This window comes from Nesoenas mayeri (assembly GCF_963082525.1).
Source record: "Nesoenas mayeri genome assembly, chromosome: 12".
Lineage (NCBI taxonomy): Eukaryota > Metazoa > Chordata > Aves > Columbiformes > Columbidae > Nesoenas > Nesoenas mayeri.
The window spans coordinates 8,423,050-8,447,648 of record NC_137547.1 but is presented as its reverse complement, the minus strand read 5'-3'; the positions used below and the strand labels follow the sequence as shown (position 1 = coordinate 8,447,648).

The following is a 24,599-nucleotide window of genomic DNA, read 5'->3' as shown; positions in this document are numbered from 1 at the left end:
TGGAGCCCGAAGAAGGGCAGCCCGCTCGAGAGCCCACCCTGGCACAGGAGTCAGTGGAGCAACGGGACAAAGTCACAGCAGCCAAAATAAATACTCCGGCATTTCGTTTAAATGCTCCGGATTTAAATCCTGTTGTCTTTTTTTTTCTGACGTGAACAAAACTCATTCAATTCCATCACCAGGTGCTGCTCGGAGCAGCTCGAGGTGTAACCGGTGCCAGGGACCATGGAGCATCACCCGGGACCCTCTGTTGCAAGCAGGTCACTTGGTCTGGCCTTTCCTTTCCCGGTTTAGTACAAGTTTAACGCTCAAATCCCACTAACTGCATCAGTGCTGAGCACCCCGAGGCTGTGTCGATGTGGGTAAAGCACCATCTTCCCAGGGTGTAACGACTGCAGGGACGTGGCCCCAGCATCCCCCTCAAAAACTCCAACTGCGCTTCAAGACAAACATCAGCCCATCAATTTTTACCCTTAAAAGTCAGGGTCTGGGACAAAGAACATAAAGCCAGAGAAGCCCATGTGCTCGTCTCTTCCTCTGCTGCCCACGCCAAGGGTGCCAGCACCACCTGAGCTGCTCTGCCGTCGTGAGCCGCGGCATCGGCCACAAAGCGCTGGTGAAACCCGGCAACGATTCCCACTCTGGAGGTGCGTTTGCACCTCTCTCACCCGACTCGCAGCTCGGGATTGCCAGCACCACGCAGTGACAGCCCCGGGGGAGAGAGGCCCTTCTGCAAGACCCCGAGGTGGATCAGTCCCGGCCGACAGTTCACAAGTGACACGTCCCCACCTCGGCCGTGCTCGCTGTCTGGACGGGAATTTCCTCACCCTGACCCTTCAAGCAGGCTGTTTCACCCTTGTGTCAGTGGGGGTGATGGTTTTAAACTAAAGGAGGGAGATTGAGGCCGGACATGAGGAAGAAATTGTTGCCCCTGAGGGTGGTGAGAGCCTGGCCCAGGTTGGCCAGAGAGGTGGTGGATGAACCATCCCTGGAGACATCCCAGGCCAGGCTGGACGGGGCTCTGAGCAACCTGAGCTGGTGAAGATGTCCCTGCTCATGGCAGGGGGGGCACCGCGGGAGCTGGGAACGTCCCTTCAACACAAACCATCCTTGACTGACTCTGTGACACTCTGCCTGCTCTGGCAGCAGCAGGCAGGACACGGTTGAGCCCCAGCCCCCGAGTGGGGTTTCCTACACCCCAGCATTTCTTCCACACACCAGTTTCAGGTTGAGCACTCCAACAAGAGATCAATTGCGCTCAATGCAAAAAAATACATTTTTTTCATTGTCTGTTACCTTAAAACAGATTTCAGCAGGAGCAAACCCATCTCATCGTGTCCTCTGCTGCCCAGAACACCCTCTGTCTCGTGCAGACCTGGCTGGGGCACCAGCCAGCAGCGCCGCTGCTCCTGTGCCCCACTTAAAAGCAAACAACAACTGGGGACGGCTTGTTTACGACACAGCTTCTCTAAAACTCCCCTCATCTTTGGATTTGGCTGCTGTGGAGCGAAAGCCTGAACCTGTGGGCACGGATGGGCTGTGGAGCCCAGAGCCACATCGCTCATCTGCTGTGTCAATGCCATACGGGATCTCTGCACAGCCGGGAACAGGATAAAGCGCAGGACAGGTAAAAATGCAACTTACTGTACAAAGTTATCGCAATGTTGTTCAAAGCTCCATGTCGGAGGCAAGACAAAGAAGACAGGAATCAGGCAAAAGCCATTCCTGGTCAGCCGGGGAGCCCCCCGTGGAAATGCCATGTGCAGCCAGCTGCGAGCTGCCCGGCCAGCACCTTCAGCAAGATTAACACCAAGGAACGAAGGAAGTGGCGGCAGTCCCAGCACTGCTTTAAGGATTAATTTGTACAGTAGCAGAACGATAACCTTTTATACTAATTGGAGCCAAGAAGACTCAAACTTTGCTCCCCCTGGAAAGCAGCGACATGCAGCTGTTGCAGTGAAACCACCACAGAGAAACTAAGGCAGCCTGGAGACCCATATTCCTGAAAATATAGTGCATTTTAATTTTCTTATTTTACATTTTACTTCTCTAGTCATTTCTGATTTTGTAATGAAGAATGTACTATTTTTCTTGAGTAAAACCTGTCTTCACTTTTAGGTCATCTCCTGCTCGAACTTAAGCTCAGACTCATCTGAAAGGCACAAGAATCAGGTTTCACAAAAGGAGTAAACCCAAACTTGTCAATGTTGGAGAGAAGCTTGTATGAACATCTGTGTGTAAGACAGGCCCAGGGCTCTTGAAGGCCGGGATAGGTTAAGTTTGGGGAACGGTGGTGCTGGGTAGCTCAGCAACAGAAACAAGTTCCCTCTGTTGGTGTTGACAAAAGCTGCTTTGGCAAAGAGCAGAGAGCAGACCACGACTTCAAGAAAACCCCTGCTGTCACATTGCGTTATTTGTAAGATTTACCATAGGAATAACCAAACCCACCTTGAGTTACACTTGCTGCAGGTAAAAGATGCATCAGAAGCCACTGTCAGGGTTTGGAGCACGAACTGATCAGGAACTGGCCCCAGCAGCTGCCCAAGCTGCGATGCTCCAATGATGCTTAACTGTGTCTGTGCTGACTGCAACGATTGCTCATCAGCAAGAGACCTGATACCAACCTGCTCAGGTCATTAACGACACATCTGAATAAAAGCCACTTCAGCTTATTGTCCAAACATTGGTTTGCAAAGCAAAACCAAACATGCAGTTCTTTTAGACGCAAATATCTACCACATACAAACACATGCAAAGAAACGTGTGTTTCCAGCAGAGCAGCTGAGCTACGTGTGGCTGTTTTGCAGCTGCAGGCAGCAGGGCTGACCAGGGCTGTGCCGCCAGCGCCCGCACAGACCTGCACGCACAGACCTGCACCGCACAGACCTGAACCGCACAGACCTGCACCGCACAGACCTGAACCGCACAGACCTGCACGCACAGACCTGCACGCACAGACCTGAACCGCACAGACCTGAACCACACAGACCTGCACGCACAGACCTGAACCACACAGACCTGCACCGCACAGACCTGAACCGCACAGACCTGCACCGCACAGACCTGCACCGCACAGACCTGCACCACACAGACCAGCACCGCACAGACCTGCACCACACAGACCAGCACCGCACAGACCTGCACCACACAGACCTGCACCGCACAGACCTGAACCGCACAGACCTGCACCGCACAGACCTGCACCGCACAGACCTGCACCACACAGACCAGCACCGCACAGACCTGCACCACACAGACCAGCACCGCACAGACCTGCACCACACAGACCTGAACCACACAGACCTGAACCGCACAGACCTGCACCACACAGACCTGAACCACACAGACCTGCACCGCACAGACCTGCACCGCACAGACCTGCACCACAGCCCCGCTGGAGCCCGCGCTCACACCAACAAAACCTGACTCACAGCCCAGCCTCTTCTGCAAAGACTTGCATTACCAGCAATGGAAATCCCCACAGCCCTTTGTTCTCCAAAATGAAAGTATTTGAAGTTGCAGCGCTAGTGAAAAAATAAGCAGCAAGGAACAAAAGCGGCGCCGGTCGCCTGGGAGAAGCCCAGAAGGACCGAGGGCTCCAGCGTGGTGCCCCTGGGCAATGCCCGTGCCAACCTTACACACCAAACTGCTGCCTTGGGCAAAACAACCCATGCTGCAAAAAACCAAAACGCTGGGAGAGCAGGAGCTTCCCTGCACTAACGCAGACAGGAGTCGGTCGTGTCCTGAACAGGGCTCTGCCGTGGGGGGAGAAACTGGGCAGAACGGTTCGCACCCCACGTTACAAACAGGGATGGACAGCATTTTTACCCAGAGTATGGAGCCACCTGGAACTGAAGCCGCGTTTCCACGTGCCTCCAGCTCCAGGTGTGTAAGAAATACCCTACGATGCCTACGGGCTGCTGGTCTCCTCAGAACATCGCTCTGCGGTGTCTGTCACCCTGAGCTCCGCAGTGTCGGGCCTGGTGGGCGCTGCACACACAGCCTGGCACAGGGAACACCCGACAGCCCAAAGCGCTTCAAGAAGAAACGAGAAATAAAGACTATGTTCCCTTTTCTGGAATTGGGAGAAGAGGGAGGAGCAAAAGCAAAAACTTTTTTGAATGACAGGAAAAATAATGAAATGGGACCAAAATGTATTCATACAACTAAAATTATTAGGGATAAAAGGTGTAGTAGTTTTTCCCCTTCACTCCTGTGGAAGCAAACTGAGTTTGATCCAGAACAGGTACCAGTGAGGTACCGTGTCCCACAGTGAGGTACCATGACCCCAATGAGGCTTCCTCACTGAGGACCCACCACCCATCATGCGGGCGCAGGGGACGGCAGCACCGTCAGCATTTCCTCAACACTGCCTGCCCGGTTTGCTCAGTTACTACGAGCACATCCAGAACTGAGGGCCAAGTGCTGTTCTGCTCGGTGTTCAACCGCTGCAGCAAAAATGCAATTTGGACTATGCAAGCAGGAGCATTTTGCCATAAAGAGGCAACTCCTGTGCTGCAGCCCCCGAGCAGCCGGTGTGACCGCACAGCCAGCAGTCCCGGCACATCAGGAAATGGTTTCGACGACTGATATCACTCTTGCTGCGATGCTCTGCTCAGCCTAAGTCATGAGCAATCTGCGTCTGGTACATCTGTGCAGCTACACCAGAAAGAAGTATTATTCATATATGGCATACATATTTTTATAAACCCCTTCAGACTGAACTCAAGCAGAAGGAGCCCCCGGGGCCGCCCAGCGCCCGCCCCGGGCAGGCTGTGAGCAGCCTTATAAGGCTGGTAGAGCCCGACCGGCCACCCCGCCAACCCTGGCAGAAACAGCTCCTTGCTCAGCAGCAGCCACGCACATGAAGCATCTGACGCCGTTGGCCCCGGAGGGCAACACAGACACGGTCTTTAAACCACTCTGTGCTCGTGGCTGCGCCAGTGCAAATGACATCTCACTAGTTACCGCATCCTTCACATGAGAGGGCAGAGAGCAGAGCTAGGAGGAGTTCCCTCTTGTAATTAGGTCTAGAGCTGAAAGGCAGAAGCTCACATCCTCTTCCACAGAGCAGGAGCCCTCTGCAGCAAGGGCAGCCTTCCGGGGAGGCGGCTGCGACGTGTCCGAGCGCAGAACCCGTGTGTTTCCTGCAGCGCTCAGCCCGCCCGGACACGGGACCACCGAGCATCCTGTGCCGTTCCACGCCTCCAGAGCTGGGGCTTCACAGCCCCAACATAAAGCCTGTTTAATGTTAACTGTTGACAGGAAGGTTGCGTTGAGAGGAAAACACTTAAGTGGCAATGCAGATATTGCTTTGCTCCGCTTGCCCCATGCGCCATGGCAGGCAGCCCCGGGGGTGCAGGTCCCTGCGGGTCCCTGCGTGCCGCTCAGGCTCTGCCCAAAATCAAAAGCAGTGGCTTGCTCGACAGGCAGGCAGAGCAGTCTGGAAGGAGTAGGTTGTTAGTCTGGAAGGTGGAGGTCTAACAACCGAGTGCTTTTACCCTGAGTCACCGCTCCAGCTCACGCTTCAGAGTTAACCAGAAACAGGGCGATTTGCTGTACATTGTGCTTCGGCCGCTTAGGCTGGATTTCAGCTCGGTCCCTGGAGGACAAGAGCCTTCAAGTTTTTTCTCTGTTGAGATGACCAGAATTAAGTGAGCAGAAAGGCTCTTCCCCATCCTCACTCGATACCACTCTCCGAGGATGACGCCTCTGAATGGGAAGCATAAAATTATTTGTGTCCTAGTTATTTAGCCAGCGGGAGATAACTCCAGCTCCCGGCAGCCCTAGCGCTGCTCAACAAACCTGCTCTGTAAATAACATGCAGCCTTTAAGCTGCCATGAGTGGATGAAATAAAAGGGGAACTGATTCATATTATAACTGATCCTCTCCCTCCCGAAGCACCTGTGCCAACAGTAAGCTTCTTACGCGGTGCAGACAAAATCCCGTATCTGCATACCCTGTGCTGCTGCACTCAGCCTCGTTTGCCGTGGCAAACGCTGGTGTGTCCCCGCTGCAGTAGCACAGCTGGGTCACCAGTTGTTGTCCCCCCACAAAGCGTCCCTGCAGAAGCGATGCTGCTGCTCTCAGGGCAGCTCCCGCATCCGACCCACACACTCAGCAATGCAGAAAAGGGAATGAGGCAGGTGCTCCCAGCGCACACAATAACCAAATTTCCGCCTGGGATTTTCCTAATGGTTATTTGTCATTTTCCTTGTTTGGCAATAATATGACTTCAGTCATAAGAGGAGTTAGTGTCATCAATAGGGGAAGCGACAGAGCGAGTGACGTGGCATCGCTGGTGCTCACAAAGCTCAGCCTGAGCTGGCGGGGCCTGGCAGGAGCTCCTGGGGGATGCTGAGGAACTGCGGTAAGGAGGTGACAGGAAAGCGGATGGTATTTTTTTCCATAGCAGAATGCAGTAGATGTAGGTTTTAATTTTTATTTAAAGGTATCCATACCCAGCTTTTGGCACAACTAGTTACGGGAAACTAAGGATGAAAAAAGCTGAACAAGAGGAGGCAGAGCTTGAGTCTGAAGCAAAACAAGAAATCTGGGAATGAAGGGGAGAAGCATGAACTTATTTATTTTTAAACTCAGATTTCATCGGATAACCTCACCTCAAGTCCAGTCAAAACCCGAACACTTGCAATGAAGCCCCAGCAGCGGAGGTTCCAGCAGAGCAGCTCACACGCTGGGGCTGGTCAGGCCACACTCAGAGCCCAGACTCTGGGTGAGGCAAGAGCAGCCGAGTCTGACACAGACGCGGCATTTCCAGCCAGAGAGGGAGGAGGAGAAACTCCTCCCTGGCACAGCATGCGCCTGCGCCATCCTGCGTTACTCCGTCCTTCCCCAGCGTACTGCAGAAAGCCTTAAAATGTGCAGTACTTGCAGGGGGAACCTACCAAAGCATCCCCCCACGGCTCGGACTGGTCGGGTCTCCGCAACACTGCCCGGGAATTGCAGCCACTGAGAAATGACGCAGAGCCCGGCGGTGGCAGTGCCAACACACAGACCTGGTTCTGCTGATGAAAACCCACGGCATCCTCTGGCCACAGGAAATACAGCCACGGCTTGAAGACATCAGGCATAAGGGGCAGTAGCCCTAAATGAAGATGGCAAGTGAACCAAACACGGTACCTTTTTCCCTGTTTGTTTCTCCACCATGTCGTTGCTGAGAGAGAAATCTTCTGGCTGTGGTGTTTTAGAACACCCACCCTTGGGCATCGTTCTGCCTTCCTTACTTGATCTTCATTTATGCTGCCATCGCCTCATCATCAACCGTCTGTTTAGAGAGAGGAAAAGAGAAGTTAGACATCTCAAAACGATCTTTCCACTGGGGAAATAAGGCAAGATGCTTCCTGCGGGGACGGATCCCTACCGAGCTCTCCAATGGCCACCCCAGGATGGCAGAGCAGCTCCAAGTGCCGTGCACTGCAGACCAGAGCGGGCAAACCCGCTGCTGGCTCCTGCGCCTTCCGCACGGGGAGCAAGCCGGGACCTGCAGCTGCAAACACGGCTTGTTTCTTGTGCAAGGCAGGGCCTAAAACGGGTCGTGCCCTAACAGAGAGCAACATCCCTCCTGTTCTTCATCTACAGCATCACTGCAAAGCTGCATAGAGCTTCTTGTGGCTACAGCTCCATCTGGGGTGTGGGGATGGAGCCCCCAGGCAGGTGTCTGGGGCAGGGACACCCCGTCTGTCACCCCAAATTCCCAGACACTCGCAGCAACAACACATGCATCACTAAATTACAAAACCTACTTATAAAACGCGCTTCTTGAACATGCCGCCATAATGAGAGGAGACCAGAAACAGGCAAAGGGGCCCAGCGTTGCGGACACTTCGCCACGGGCTCCTCACCCTGCACCGCAGACGTGGCCCAGGTGAGACAATTTGGGGAATAACAAAGCGCCGCCTGCTCCTGCCATGTGTTGCCTGGTTACAGGGCTGAAAAGACAACCGACATCTGAAATACAGCAAAGCATGAGCTACAACAGGGATCAGAAACACTGTCTGAAGCCAAGGCAGGCGAGGCCTTTTTAGGTGAATAAAAATATCTCCTCTCTGGAGACCAGAGGCTAAAAAGCATCGGTGCAACAGTATATCTCCGAGAAGTGACCCACATCAAGCCCTACAGCAAAGGTCTCGTACTTACGCTGAAACGGCATAAACAGGCACCATTTGAAAACTCTTTCCCCAGCTAATTGCCACCTGACAACACTACACATTGCACCCATTAACTTCTTATAATAGCGGCTGGGTTTCTGCAGAGCTACAATTGCAGGAAATTGTCCAGGAACAGAGTCATGCAGTGCTCCATCACAAGATGGGAATTCTGTGGGTGGGGAGAGAGAGAAAACAGAGGAGAGAGGAGCCAAACCCTCTGGTGTGCTCAGGCCAGGGGACAAAGCTCTGGGGACTGTGACCCGTGTCGCAGCAGCACCAGCAGAGCCCAGCGCCTCTCACTGGGTGCCGGTCCCAGCACCGCAGCCGCGGGGGCAGGATGGGGCGGCACAGGCTGGACGGACACTAGCACGGCGCTTTCATCAGCCTTGTATTTTACAAGTTCCCTGGAAACCCCTTCATAATTTAAGTGCTTGATTTACGCTTCAGAGGCTTTAGGGCCCTTTGGTTTGGTTTGTGGGTTTGTTTTTTTTTTTTCAGTCATTCAGAAGCCCCATCCCAGCCCCGCAGCAGCACGAATTCCCAGACCAAAGCACCAGGCACAGACAGTGCTAAGACACCCCGGCGCTGGCATTTTCAGCAGAGACTCTGCTTTCCAAGGCAGCTCATCCTCCGCCCTGACTCCTTCGCCTGCGCCACGGGAGGACAGATACCCGTGTTGAGGAACAGAGGCTTTTGGGGACTGAGGCCTCTTCATGTCCCCCTGCTCCCTGCGGGGACAAGCTGTCATGCTGAGTTTTGGGACCCCAGCCCTTTCCTTCTGGATGCAAGAGCAGGAAAGGATCCGAACTGGCAAAGACACAAGCAGGCTGATCAACCCTCTTCATCGCTGCAGCTGGGGAGAGTGCATAAAATTCAGTATATGCACCCAGCATGTCCATAAACAGAAAACGCAAAAAGAAAAATCTTCTGTTAGAGCATGGGAATGGCTGCAGAAATCCGCGCGTCCAAATTCCTGCTCTTCATCATCTGAAGGGCCCGCAGCCCAGCACCGGTGCCAGAGTTCAAGCACCACAAGGGCTGACTGAAAACAGCACCTTAAAAAGGCAGCCGGGCCGTGCTCGGGCACGCTCGGCCCGGTGGAGAGAGCCTGGAGCTCACAGAACCTGCAGCTAAGAGACAGCAGCTCCAGCTGCGGGGTCCCCACACTCCCAGCCAGGGGCCCAGTGGCACCGAGGTGTCACCAGCTCCACTGAACGCCCCGGAGCCCGAGATGTCCCCTCCATGGTGCACATCAATGGTCCCAGGCGCTGCGATTGCTTCTACTAGAAGTGGCTTCAGACATTGACAGCCTTGAGAACTCGCTCTGTCAGCCATCACTAACCGATTTGTAAAGTTTAAGAATGTTTTTCCCCTCGGTCTCACCTCCTGGTGCTCATTAAGGTGCCGGAGCACGTGCCGGTGAGGAGGCAGGAGCCGGCAGGAGCACCAGGTCAGTGTGGAGGACACAGAGTCGCCCACCCGCCCAGATTCACTTCAATATTCACTGCAAACCTAAGAAGTGGAAATTCAGATGACGTGCTAGGCAATGGAAATTTATTTGCACTTTGCAGAGGATATTGAAAACAAGCAGCTTCACTTGCGCTGGTCACGAGCACAGGGGCCAGCACAGCTGGACCAGGACACGCTCTGCTCCGGACCACGAACAGCCAAAAATTAAAACCACGTCATTTCCAGTGCCTCAGTAAAACTGCTCCATGGCCTGCACACTGTCAACTTATTCTCAAATAAATTCTCACCACTCCCGACGTCTTTGCGGCTGTTTGTAACCAGGGTAGGCACCTATTCACGTGGAGCTTCCAAAACCTGTTTAACTGAGAAAAGGCCAGACGGATGCCAGATTAATTCTGCACCCCTTCTGTTCATCTCGCTGACTCATTACACTTGGAAAGCTGGCTGCCTCGCGTGTAAACAGAGCACTGGCCTGTTTAACAGCTTGGAGGGAGTATTACATTTGCACAACAATTACCAACAAGGCTCGCAGTCTTCATTTCATTTTTAAGCACGTTTAATAAGAGTCAGAGGGGAGGTACAAACTCCCGGGTTGGAAGAGCGATCCCCAGCTCAGTGGACTGACAGCCGAGCACTTCAAAGTCACAAATCTAGGGCTGCACAATTACACTTTGGCTTCAAACCCTCCTTAATCTGGGAGCTGGAGCAGCCGCCCCCTTTCCACGACACCCCTCTGCATCTCACCCCCCTACCAGGAAACAATCAGCACCCTTCCTATTTGGGAAACAATTAACTAAGCCCCTTGAAATGGATTATTATATGTCTGCTGCACAATAAGAAGTGGGAGATGGAGTGAGTGCAACAGAATATAATCCCTCACATCTCTTTGGGAAAACAAAAGGAGATGTTTTCCCCGGTGAGCAGCCGGCCCAGCTATGGGGGCTGTGCTCACTGGCATGGAACCCCTTGAGCCATCAACACCCCTTCACCATCAGCACCCCTCGAACCATGAGACCCCCCTGAGCCACAGCACCCCTCGAACCACGGGACCGCTCGAGCCACGATCACCCTTTGCACACCCCCCCCCATCCTGTCCTCCGTCCTTGCTGGAGTGAGGAACCAGCAGAATTTTTTCTTTTCATTATTATTATTTTTATTTTGCCCAGGGCATGCCAAGCCAAAGCCACACACAGAGACCAAGCATTTCTGAGGAGGGTGTCAAAAGGCAATGGTCCCAAAAGGGATGGGAAGAGAAAGGAGGGTGATGTGTCCCGTCGGGCTGGCTGGGAGGCTGTGCGGACCAGGCACATCCAGTAGCCAGGACTGGGCTGCCAGTGAAGGCGATGAACAAATCGGGACAGACCGAGACATACACGGCGGGACCCCACTTGCAGGAGAGATTCCTCGTTAACGAACCCAACGGACTTGCTGTACATTAAGTCCCCCACCCCTACCCCTCCTGCCCTCACGGGCACAGCAAGCAGCATCCATATTTGACAGGAGAAAAAGCAAACAGCGCTGAAGTCCTCCAGTGCTTCCAGATTTATATCCAAGGCAGAGCAACAGCTTTGCCCGGTCCTGCCCGTCCTGGCCCCCCTGCCCTCGCACCGCCGTGGGACCAGCCCCACAGGCTCCTGCCGTCTCCAGCTGAAGACACAACAAATCAGCTCATGCCTGGGACCCGTGCGGTGCATCCTGCCCATACCCTGCCAGCCTGGAGCAAAAAAGAGCTTGTGCAGGCTTCTTGAAATGCCAGACAATAAGAAGAAAGCTGGCTGGAGGCTCTTGGCCATTACAAAAAACTCCAGTGCGAGGATGGCAGTTAGAGGCACAGACATTATTTGCACAAATTCGACACATTTGTTTGGTCTGAAAAGGTTGGAATATGAACAAGGCCTGCTGAAACATGAGAATTTTAAAACCTCAGGCTCCTTTTGAGGGCCCCGTCCCAGAAAAACGGGTGCCCTTGAATCTTTGAAAATTGCCTTAAAATAACAATTCACATAGATCACATGCAAAACTTTATTCCCCTGCCCTTAGCACTAGAAAGTGTGGGGAGAAAAACAGTAAGTTGAGGTCTTTCAACATGCTGAACCGTGCCCTTCTCCATCACCGAGATATCTGTCGCCCAGCACAGCCCGTCCCTGAGCTGTGCCCAACAGTGGCACCTGCACTGAAGACCCCGTGTCCGTCACTAACAGGCTGTGTGTTCAAAAAAGCCACGTCACATCCTCAGCCCAGCGCTGCCCACACACACCCCATTCCGTGCTGTTCCCAGCACCAAAGCCCAGCTCCTCACCAGTTTTTCCTTTACCTGTCAGGCCTACACAGCTCAGGGTAAGTACCTAAACCTGGCTGTGAGCACCGGCGGGACGTGCACTTTGGGGAACAAGGGACTATTGTTCGTTGTGCTCCAGCTCGGCTCCGGAAGAGCAAAGTCCATTTTCCCCAGCACGGTACACAGCGTGGGGCGGCGGGAGCCGGCACAGCAAACACGGCGTGTTCCAGGCACCGGCCTTACAACCGGGTAACCACAACCATTAGCTATTAATAAGATAGCGCAGTGCGAGGTGCTAATTCTTGCAGCTGTTACCAAAACAAGGGGGATGGAGGGATCTCTGCGTTTCCCTGCCCAAATGCAGAGATTGAAAAGTTCACTTGTTTGCAGGGACATGGGGGGTCACTCCACTTTCACAGCTCCGTCACATCCTCACCTTCAACCCAACATCTTTCTTTCCCCTGGGGAACTTGCTATCTTTTTGCTCCTGTTTTTTAAAGGGGGATGTTGCTGCTCATCAGGAGTTCCTACAGACGAAACATCCTTCTTCAGCTCTTTGCATGGCTCCTTCTTTCCTGTTCTCAGAATCGACGCCTGGTCCCCACAACAGTCCTTTCTTCCACCTTTCTCAAATATTTATTTCGCCCTAACCCACAGTGCTTCCTGACCTCCTGACGCTGCGGGATGGGTTTGCATGGGGCTCGGACCAGGCTTGCTTGCTTTCTCAAACACAAGCCAGCCAAGCAAATGAAGGCAGCTGTTAGTATTTCAATCATTTGTGAAACAGATGCACCTTCCCAGTGTTTATTACGACCTGCAGAAAATAAAGCAACGGAGAAGCTCAGCCTGACGAGTGGTTTGTGCACATGGACGTGCACCCACGTCTCCAAGGACCATGGCCAAGATGATGCTCAAGACCTCACCGAGCACCGTCAAAGTCCATATCCTCAAAGGTTCTCGGGTGATGACTTGCTACACAAAACCATCCCTATAAGGGGTGAAATTTAAACCACAATCCCTCCACATGTCACTCACAAGCGTCATTTCCCGCCCCAGCATCTGAAGGCCAGGCAATGGTCTCAAATTATGACAACTCTTAAGATTTTCTACTACACAAAGTGCTGCTATTTAACGAGATTATATTTGGAAATTTCTGCCCTGTGAGTCAGAATACTCCAGCTGGGACCGTTCTCAGGATACACAAAGTCCGAAATACAAGCGAGCCCTGACAGCACCCTGAACTCACGAGCAACCTCTCTGCCTGTGCGGTTTCTCCGGGAGCAGTTTTTCCCACAAACCCTTCCCTCAATTATCTATATGCAGCTGCCTCTTGATATTGCTCCACTTCTGGATGCTGCTGACTCTCTGGTTTCTGGCCAAGGTTAAAAATTGTTGTTTCAGTCGGTTCTCTGAGTGGCGGTCTGGGATCAGCTGCGATGAGGAAACCTTTGGAGCAGGCAGCGTGTGACAGGAAGGCTGGAGCGGAGCAGGGCGATGCCACACCATCGCTCAGAGCGGAATTGCCATTACAGCACCAGTATCCTCGGGATGGTCCAGATCACCCGTTTGGACTCCTTGTTTTGTCCATCTCCCCTCTGCTTCGCACAGAAACCCATCAAGCTTCAACCAGGGGAGAGCTGTAACCACGTCTGCCAATGCAACCATCTGCCGGACTTCTTGCATATCAACCTCCTTAAAACAGTGATAAACTCCACTCAGTTATTCGCACTGCTGCTGCATATGGGGGAAAAGTATTGCTCTAATTAAGCACATCCCAAGGAGCCATACAAAGCCAAGCTGTGCACCTACAGAGTGATTGGCAATGCTGACTTTCAGCAGACTGCACAGTGTATCGCACGTCACATGCATTTAAGAGGAAAAAAGTCAGTTCAACCACGCTGCACACAGAAAAGAGGAGAGAAATGCAACCCTGATGTGCTGTGAGTGCGAAGCCTCGACTCGCAGCTCACGGAGATGTGAGTGGGACGAGCCGCCCCGGCACGCACGGTCCAGCCCCTGCTGTGAGCCTGCCCGGTCCCGGCAGTGGGACAGACGGGGATTCCCCAGGGCTGCTTTATTCTGGCAAAATTTACCAACCAACACGAATCTGCATGATCTGCCGCGTTCCCAGGCCGGTTTGGGAACTGGGGCATTTGGGTTCTGGGTCCCCCCGTGCCAGCAGGCGGCTGTGGCTGTGGTTTGCTCTGCTGAAGCGCAGCTCAAGGGCTTTGTGAACATCAGCCAAGAACCAAAAACAAGCTGGGCTTGATTTGCAAGATGGAGAAACATGTTAGCACAGACAATTCCTGACCGTTGCTGTCCTTGATGCGATGCTGACTGGCTCTCAGGGAAGGCGAGGGCAGCGGATGGAGCGGCGGTGCCTGCGGGTGCTGGCAGTGAGCTGTGCCGGTGGCAGCGCGGGGACACGGGCGCCAGGGGCTGGCAGGGTCTGCTGGCATGCTCGGCTCTGTCCCCACCTGCACATCTTCCACCTTCCCAGTCCTGGTACTGGTGCCGCGTCCCGAGGGGAGGCTGCGGGGCAAACGCCATCCCTACAGAAAGCTCCTGCAAGCCCCATCTGCTGCAGAAACGGAAGGCTCAGGAAGGGAACAGAAAGCAGAATGAGCTTATTTTCAGCCGCCTAAATTAGCAGAGGTGTCTCCGTTATGTGGCTAAATCACCAATAACTTTGTGCCGTGTTTGCCCTGGGAAGTCGGTGTCTGCGCTGCCGTGGCACAGCTGGGCCGGGATGCAGGGGCAGAATTCACCAGCGAACTTAAGCTGGCCCTGCGAGTTTGGCTGCTTTAATTCAATAAGCGCTGCATATTTCTAGTGTGTTTCTCTGTGCATGCACACACATGTATGGACAAAGATATCCACATATACAATGTACATACACGCTGCAGTAAAATCCCAAACAAGACTCTTGCCCCAGTCCTGTCCAATTACATGCTTCATTATGTTAAAGTCAAAGACAAAGACCAGCTTTTACTACAAAGAAACCTCCATGACTTAAACAAGTCCTTGAACCCAGAGGAGATGATGACCAAGCATGTTAATTACACGAGGAAGAAAGAAACCCCAAAAATCTTTTGCCAAAGGTGTCACGGTCATTGCAATGGGACCTTTCCAGCCAGGACAAGACACCGGAGACACCCCAGCAAAAATCCTCCGCCAGCCCTGGGGAACAAATCCTGCAGGATGTCCACGTTTAAACTCATGTTCAATCCACGGTGTCGCAACAGCCACATAATATCTTCTCCCAGCTGTGAGCATGAAAAGCCCAGGGTAATCTCAGCAAAACATTCGTCTTCCTCCCCGCTCTTGCACAATTCCTGGCGGTTTCCCTCTCCCGCCGCAGCAGCCTCGTGCCCACTGCGAACATGCAAAGCTTCCCCCAGGCCTGGGAACCTCAGCGTATTTTGGTGGATTTAGGAGCAAGTACCAGGCGACAGAAGAAAATCTCACACATTGCCACTTTTCAGGCAGAGGCCCTGAAGGCATCAAGCTTTGGGGAAACAGCAAACACAGAACTTCAGTGATTTACTCCTGTTTGGCACCTGCACACCCAGGAGTTTCGCTCTGGCTCTCTGCCTCTTTCTCCTTTTCAACTGAGGCCAGTGGGTTCTAGACGTTGGTTTTATCCATATACAAAACACTTTGCAGCAAAATTGGTATTTGTTTGCTATCCTACTGGCAGCTTTTAAATGACAGGGCAACAACTGAATAGAGATGGACGCTACAAAAAAACAAAACCAAAACAAAACACAAATCCAGAAATAACCCTGAACCTTTAAATATCATTCCAGCAGAGAAGGGAAGACAGGGAAAGCTGGGATGCTCTGATTTTCCAGACCAGAAGATTTCACTAACAGAGGGCACTATCAGAAGTGCCACATTAGCCTCCCAAAGCTTCTGTTAACACATTCCTCAAAGTTTTATTCACCCTCCAATACTGGAAAGGCACAGGAAGGATGATTCCCCCTGGGTGTTGGCGAGAACCTGCCTTGGAGCAGGTGACCCGGAGGCCATCGCCAGCCGACAGCACCAGAACACCACACTGGCTTCAGAAAACCAGGCTCCTAAACCCCGAAAAACCCTGGCAAGAGATCCGCACCTGAGAATATCCAACGCACCTGAGCTGGCTTTCGCTCTGAAGGAGGTTCCTTCTCCAGTACCAAGCCCAGGACCATAGGCAGGCTGATCTCCCACCTCCAGCCCTTACAGGTATCACCCTCCGCCACAATGTGCAGCAGCCAAACCCCCCGCCAGCACCAAAACCCAGCGTGGGACAAGGCATCAAGGCTGCAAACCCACTGTACTCCCAGCAACACACCAAACTCATGTGATATTCTTCCTCCACAGAATCACAGAATCCCAGAATGCCAGGGATCGGAATGGACCTTGAAAGCCCATCCAGTGCAATCCCCCCATGGAGCAGGAACACCCAGATGAGGTTACACAGGAAGGTGTCCAGGCGGGTTGGAATGTCTGCAGAGAAGGAGACTCCACAACCCCCCTGGGCAGCCTGGGCCAGGCTCTGGCACCCTCACTGGGAAGAAGTTTCTTCTCATATTTAAGTGGAACCTCCTGTGTTCCAGTTTGCACCCATTACCCCTTGTCCTACCATTGGTTGTCACCAGAAGAGCCTGGCTCCATCCTCCTGACACTCCCCCTTTCCATATTGATCCCCATGAATGAGTCACCCCTCAGTCTCCTCTTGTCCAGCTCCAGAGCCCCAGCTCCCTCAGCCTTTCCTCACACGGGAGATGCTCCATTCCCTTCAGCATCTTTGTTGCCCTGTGCTGGACTCTCTCCAGCAGTTCCCTGCCCTGCTGGAACTGAGGGGCCCAGAACTGGACACAATATTCCAGATATGGAAAAGACTGATTCATAGCTCCCATTAAACGGGGAAGTCTGTAAGTGTGCAAGGAACTTGGGGAATAAGTCTTGGCCATGTAAAGTTTGGGTTTTGTGTCAACGCAGTGCTCGGGCAGGGAAGCCTTTCCCTTTCTCACAACACACTGTGCACTGCGTAGCGAGCCCGGTGCGAAGCCAGCGCTGGGCAACAGCCGGGCTGGGCAAGGGGAGAGGCTCCTGATGGTTCCCAGGTCTGTGCGGCGGTGCTGGCAGTGAGGGATGAGGAGTGATGCTGTGGAGAGGCTGCCGGGCAGATAATGGGGCTGCCGGGCAGATTTCGGGCCATGAGGCAGGTACCAGGGCTCCCGGGCAGATTTTGGGGCTCCCAGGCAGCCGCACACACCGCTCTGCTCTTGGAGCTGCCCCCGCACAGTTTTGCTCTGTTAATTCTTCCTCCTGAGCACCGCTGCTCCCTGTCCTAGCAAAACTGTCACCACACTTTCCACACTACTCCCCGAGCCCCACCATGCTGATAAGAACAGCGGATTTCACAGCTCATTTCAGCCGGAGCTGGAAGCGCAGCTCCGTCTGCAGCCGTGTCTGCTGCCGACAGCCACGGCCACGTCGCTGTTCAACACGCTGCACGACAGGATCAGAACTCGCTGTGGCTCCTGCCAGGCTCCGCGGAACAAATGTGAGTTTCTCCCAGCAAACCACACGCCTGTGCACAGGCTGCTAGGTGTACGGCAAGAAGCACCTTGCCCGCTACCTTCGTCACTCCTGCTCGTTTTGTTTCAGAAGCCAAATTCCCCACCTGGTTTCCCCGCTCCCGGTGCAGCAGGCGCTGGCTCGGCTGTCCCTGGCTCCGCTCGCTGCCAGCGACCCCGGCCGTGTGCACGTAAGAACCGAGTGTCCATCCTCTTCCCAGGGATGGCAGGAAAGGTTTGGGCACGAGAGTCCTGCTGCTGGTTTGCCAAGAATCAAATCAAGGTTAATTTTCCGCAAATCTGCAGCCCCCCTCTCTTCTTCTTCCATTTTCATCGCTCAAATTACAATGCTGTTGAAGGTGATCTATTGTATATAAAGACACAAGAATGCATTTACCAAAAAGGGTATATTCTTGTATAGGAGAAATTCAATTTTCTCTACAAGGCTATTGTTGAGTGGGTCATCAGAGCAGGAGTGATGGAAAGCTGTAAAAATGTGCCTGCTTTAACAGATTGTTTCTGTAAGGACATGGGCCCCCACTCTTCAAAAAGAACTGAGAGCCTTTCCCAACTTTGAACATAATTCAGTTACACGTACAGGAGGCCTCTTGTAAGACAATTTGTTATAAAGCTACTGCTTAAACACTTGCTGAAAACGGAGCCAAGTTAAGAATATCTGGAGCGGCGTTTGGGCAGCTGAGCAGCCACGTGCCGCGCGGGAAGCGTGAGGCTCTGCAGATGTCCCTGTCCCACGGCACGTCCCCAGCGCCACTCGCCCAGGAGCCCCCGCAGCTTCCAAAAGGCAACGCTCAGACAAAACATACGTGTGGCAAGTTGAGGGAAAGAAAAAACCCAGATTCTCTGCCGCCTCGTCTTCCTTAAAAAAGCAAGGTCTGTCTCCCAGCGGCGTGCTGGATCCGCCTGCCTCCCCCGAGCTCAGGAGCCCAACGTGACAACGCGGTGCTCAGCAGCGAAATTTGGAGAAAAGAGGGATCTAAGCAAGGCTCGCTGACCCCAGGGGATCCAACATAAGCCACAAGTGAAAGCCAGCCTGTGCCCTAAGAGCAGCCCGTAGCCAGTCTGAATCAAAATAACACACTAAGGGACATGCAGAGCCAAGCCCCGCAGCGTAAATCATCAGGATAGAGGCAAGAACGGTACAACCGGAGCGGTGCTATTTATACCCGGTCCCGCAGGTCTGCGCAGGCTGACGTGGCTGGCACCCGGCACACAGTGCACGTGCTCTGAGCAGCGTTGCAGCCGGAAAAGGGACGGGTTTGGTCCTCACCCGCCACTCCTGTGAGCTGCAGCCCCAAGCACAACTGGCTTCTGCCTCGGGATCCGAGGGCTGAACCTTCTCACGAGCTGGGACACAACCCCGGCCCGGCACACGGCCACGCAGAGAGGAGGGTGCCCGTGGGGACACCGGTGACGGGCTCGGCCCCGGGGTCTTCAGAGCAGGACAGGAGTGTTGGGCTTGACAGTCTTGGTGTTTCGTGCTCCCCAGCAAAGCACAATGGCACGGGGGATGGACAACAGCAGGAGCTGCAGGTCCCCTGCACAGTGAAGTTCCGCACGTCTCCAGGGCTCCCCACGGACACGCAGCCAGGTCCCAACCGAAATCACCACCCCGCACACCCCGCCAGCCCCGAGGATCATGCCCAGTGCTGCCAGGAAACACTGTGATCTGCACACCGTGAGCTGGAGGATACAGGACTCATTCCTCAAAGACAAGGGTATAACGTGACATCTGAATTCACCGGCAGGCCTCTGGGTGGTGGTAACATCAGCTCCGCAACCTGCAGGAGCAACGCTGGAATTTCAGGGCTTCGTTTGGCTGTTTACCTGTTCTGCTGATGGGCATCAGTGCACTGGGAAGGGGTTATACAGCATCCCCGTGTCCCTCCAAGCTGTCTCCCTCCCTCGCAGGCCGGCGTCCCGGCTGTGCAAACACCAGCCCTGCAGCCGCCGGCACCCGCGCGGTGTCACAGCAATGTGGCCGCAGCCGGCTTTGCAAACTCACAAAGTGTGCAAATTAATTTCATTATCTGCTCTTGCACATCATGAGGAGGGAAAACAAATAACCTGCCTGAAAGTACATTCTAGTAATTATTAACACGGCGCAAGTGAACCCCAGGGGAGCGGAAGGAAAGACTGGCCGGAGAGGAGCGTCTGGCACCAGCGTGTTTGCTGGAGCACGCAGCACGTCAGGACTTTTTAAATACAAAACCCAGCCTTATGCTGCATTTTGTTCCCTTTTTAGCCCAAGGATTCTTCATTTGCTTGGCTGAACCTGCACATTTTCCCAAACGTTTACCAAGTAAAACTAACCATTCAAATATTTCCCCAGCAAAGCTCTTTGCTTCCATTTGCTCTTGCTTTGACGTCTCTCCCCCCGCGGCCCCCACCTCTTGAGCAGAGCTGTCAGGATTGCACATGAAACCTTCTTTGGCGATGACTAAAGCCCAGGTATGCGTTAAGCGTTCTGGTTGCTATTTTTCTTTAGATTAAAAACATCCTTCAGCTTAGCAGCGATGCTGGTCTGTACCAGTAATCCCCCTCCCACCCCCACCACAGAGAAAACACAGATTTAATACCCTGCAGCACACAATAATTTAATCCAGCGCTGTATGTCTGGATTACACAACCCTATCCCCACACCGACAGGCACAAAACCCACGTCGTAGCAAAATACGTGTTCATGGAGCTGAAATTTTTGCTTGTGGAATTCAGGCAATTACTTTAATTTTTAGAAATCCCCAGTAGCTCCTATGTCACCCTCAACAAAACTGCTACAGGTGATGAGGAACCCAGGGCTCCACCACAACACAAAGCGCTGCTGAACATCAGCCCATGCCCTGGGAAACACCTCCCGAGGTGGCCAGTTTGGGGGGATTTTTAGCTTCACTGTGGAAAACTGAGGAGACCTCAGCTTGGAGGAGAGCACAGCAGATCACCACAAACCTGCAGCAGGGCTGTGGCACAGCTCCAGCAAATCTGAAAGCATTATTAGTAAGCCATTAAGAGGCACTGTCAAGACAGATAGGCTTTAAGATGACTTTACAAGGCAGTTGTCAGGGATTTCAGGATGCACCGGTTGCTGCAGCAGCTCAATTTTCACTTTACAAAGACTGTTGTGTGAGCATTGTTTTATAAGAGACCTCGCAGCTCGTGGTGCCGCACAGACCCGGCTTGGACACGGCTCCTGCAAAACCTGCTCAGCTCCTCACGCAGCCCGTGCCGTACAGATCCACACTGCACGCCAAGACGGGCTCTCCCGTCCCCACACAGCCTCCCTTCCCCAAAGCACCGCAGTCCATATGCACCGGTCCTGCCTCCCCTTGCTTTATTTTTGGAAGGAAAGTGCAGGCTGCATATCTCTCGTACATGAAATGAACTCCACAGCAGTTCCAAAAGCATTTTACTTGCCGTGTTTTTGAGAATATCAATATAAATAGATCCGGACAGAAATTCTTTCATGTTCTTCTAAAGGCTAAGGGCTTGGGGTGCTCTGCGAGGCCGATGAGCCTGAGCAGCTTGGGCAGCACAGTGACCTTCAGCCCAGCCCTGCTCCTCTTCCTGCCCCACTGCACACCCCGGTGGCTGGGGAAACTGCAGCTCTGCACAAGACCCGTACACTCCATTCGTATGGGAGCTGTGTGCTCCATTTGTATGGGGCCCACGTGCACCGTTCATTTGGGATCTATACGCTCCATTCGTATCACATCACTATATCTCACTCCCATCTATACATGCAGAGGTCTCCAACTGACCAAATCCAAAGGTGTTTTCATGGCCACAACCTATTTTCACAACGTTAAGTAAAAGCACAAGGATGTGAAGTCAAGTCACCCATTCCTTCGGCATTAGCTTATTGGGTTTGTGTTTTATTTTCTCCTGTCCCCCTCTCCTCTCAGCCCTCCCAAACCAGATTTCCTGTTACTTTCGCCACAGCCGCACCGGACGGATGGGAATCGCGGCGTCTGGGCACTTCACCTGCTGCTTTTCTCTCTCCCATCCTTATTCCTTTGCATCTTTAGCCCGTGACTCAAGCCTTAATCTGAGTTTCGTCCTCATTTTAGCGCAAGTTAAACACGCTGCTGCTGCCATCAGCCTAAGGGTGTGAGTCACAACCAAGCCTGCAAATGAAGCCATTTATTTAGAATTCAATGGAAAGCGCTGACGCCTCAGTGCTGTACGGGTAAAGTCTATCGTAGGGAATCGCTGCGGTTGGTGCACACGGAGCCATTGGAGACTGGGGAACAAACCCTGAAGCTCTTTGCTACTCTGAAATTCCCTGGTTCTGAGTTCCACAGGCTTCACATTTTTTTTCGGTGCTAAATTCTCTCATACAACAAGAGGAAAACAAAATTTTGCCATGCTTTCTCTACCACTCACACGTGACTGCTACGCTGTAAATCTATGGCCATTAGGAAGCCTTAAAAACTTAAAAAAAATCATCTTGCTGAAGAGTCAGGTTTGCTGGTCATGGCGAGCTGGGCATTACACAAGAGCACAGGCTGCAAACAGTATCAGAACACCGAGGAAAGGTCACGCCTATGTTATGTATTTATTTGAGATGAGGACGTGGCTCGGCCATCTCTCATTCATCTCCTTTAAACAGCATGTGGCTTCGTGTTCCGTGCTCTGATTCGAGTCTCTGCCGGGGACCTCACCGTGACACTCAATTCCTACAGCACCGCTGCAAGTTTTCAACACGTTTTCAGCCTTCCTAACCACTTCCTATCCTAACTGCTCAACAACCGCCTAGTGAAAAAGTGGTTTACACCATTTTTGGTGAAACATCTTTATGGCTTCTTTCCCCTTTCCATTGGCTGTTCCAATGTAACCGCTCACTACCAAGTAAATAAAGGAATTTATCTGACTTTAAAGCACGTTTGTCATTTTTTACATGCAGTTCTGCTCCCAGCCGGTCTCCCTCTGACGTGCTGCACACCGGGCAGTGAGGAGGGGCGGCCACCAGCGTCACAGCCAGAAAATCTACCGCTAAGTTCCCTAAACCGCGTCCCGAATTAACGCCAGATCAATGGGTGTTTGGGTGACTGAAATCACCGCGCTGCCCATCTGACGGGCTCAGCCTCACGAGGACTCAAGGCTCCACTCGCCCAGCGTCACTTTTGTCAACAGCCGCTGCCTGAAGCCACTTTTGCTCCCGCTTTCCATCCCATTGCACCAAGCACAATCATTTTTGGGGCTGTGCCGTGAAACGCAGAGCCTGCCTGGGCTGACGATCCCTCTGCCAAGGGAGTTCCTCTGAACTGCATCACCTCCCGGGCTTGTTGTTCTTGATGGCAGTCGCACTGAACAGGGAGAGGGAGGCGGGATGGCCATGGCAGGTGCCAGCAGCACCCGACAGTGCTGAGAACCCTCCTGCATCCTCACTCAGCGCCCGACACCGCCAGGTGCTGGTGTTGGCAAGAGCTGCAGCTCAGACAGGCAGCTCAGCACGGTGAGACTCGAGGGCAAGGTCTCCAACCCACACTGCCCAGCCAATTTGTCACTTGACAGAGGTCAAACAAACCTTCACGGAAAATGGCACAACTAATGAGACTCCTTACAGCCAGACATCAGCTACAACTGGCTTAAACACCACTCGCTGACAAACCCACTGGTGCCATCCCAGCGCTGGCTGCTGCGCCGCAGCCCCAACACCAGGAGCACATGGAACCAGAACACGGCACATGGAGCAACCAGGGACGAGCGTGTGTGCAACGGGTCCTCCTTCCCCACACCGGCACTCGCCGGGCAACGGCAGTGAGCGGCAGGAGTGCGGGCAGGGCTGGGCACGGCGGAGACAGCACGAGGGTCCGGCACAGGGAGCCCCACGGACAGGGAGAGGTGGCACACGAGGAGCCCGTGCTGCTGTGGGATCTCCAGCAGGAAGGTGCCGAAGTTGCATGTCCAGAGGAGGACAAGGGTTTGTGAACAGTGCCCGATAGTGCCATGCTACTGAACAGAAAAAATATTTTCTAGTTTGCAGTTTGTGGACCAACCCATCTTTGCGTTTGTCCCTTTCCAAGGCGTGGATCAGATGCAGCATCGATCCCCGCTGCCCTGAACCAGGAGCCACCGGGGACGGAGCCCAGGAGCCTCCTGTCCCAGCCATGGGTCACGTCATGTTTTGGCCACCCTGGGCGGTCCAGCAGCCCCTGGCACCTGCCGGCATGTCGCATCACGCAGTGCAGCTGTTCCAGGGCTGTGTCGCTTGGCGGCCGCCTCCTGGTGCCCAGGGAGACTGGCTCGATTCATTTTGGTCCCTATAAACCCTTTCACCTTAGAGCCTCATGACTGAGATTGAGAGAGATTAAAAACGGCTTTTGCAACACAAAGCATAATTGGCTACTCAAGGTACAAACCAGAGGGTGTACAGACAAACCGCACATTTCCCCATCTCAGTATTTTCTTGAAGGGATGGTATGTGTCTCATCCACCTCTCACTTCTCCCCCTGACCCCTCCAGCAGATGCTCTGGGCACCACTGGCTCGTCCCCACAACCTCCAGGCTTTTCTGGGCCCAGAGGTTCACTAACGCTGCCAGCTCTCCATGCTCACATTATCCAGGCTGAGATTATCCGGCTGCTCCAGCGCCGGTTCTGACACAGAAGCAGAAGAACCACAGCAAAACGTGACCACATTGGCCCACGGATCAGAGAGAATTAAATGGGTCTCGTATCCTCCCCCAGATCACAGGCTTGACCTTTGGAAGAACAAACCCGCTAGAGCCACGCAGGAGACGCTCCCCCATTAGCCAGTTTTCCCTGTTTCTGCAAGGATTTATCTGAGTCTCTGTTCCCCACTTTGTGAGGGATTAATTTACTCCAGCATTAGATCAAAAGGTGTTATCAAGTGAACAAATGGAGAACCGTACACTGCTTTCAGGAAGATACAGGTATTTCCCAGTGCATTAGAGCTTTGTTCCAGGCTCTCGGTGATGATACTTTGCATATGTTGCTATAAATTCTGGGATTTTACGCTTACTGCATGCACAGCCTCTACTTACTGCTCCTCTGGCACAAACTTCAACAAATTCCTTTAACCTGCAACGTTGTCCTGCTACAGCAAGGCAGAAACACTGGTCAGAACACGGCCCGGCTG

General features: G+C 53.2%; 1 protein-coding gene across 4 annotated transcripts in view; it reads right to left on the bottom strand.

The window, feature by feature from the left end:
• The window catches only part of ANKRD11 (ankyrin repeat domain containing 11), a 137,087-nt gene that overhangs the window by 28,663 nt on the left and 83,825 nt on the right, over positions 1-24,599 (bottom strand). For all 4 annotated transcript variants that reach the window (XM_080351796.1, XM_080351793.1, XM_080351795.1 and 1 more), the window contains one exon: positions 7,142-7,286. In XM_080351796.1, coding sequence (XP_080207922.1) covers positions 7,142-7,228 — 87 coding nt within the window. In that variant the 5' untranslated portion in view covers positions 7,229-7,286. The remainder of the gene's footprint in view (positions 1-7,141; positions 7,287-24,599) is intronic.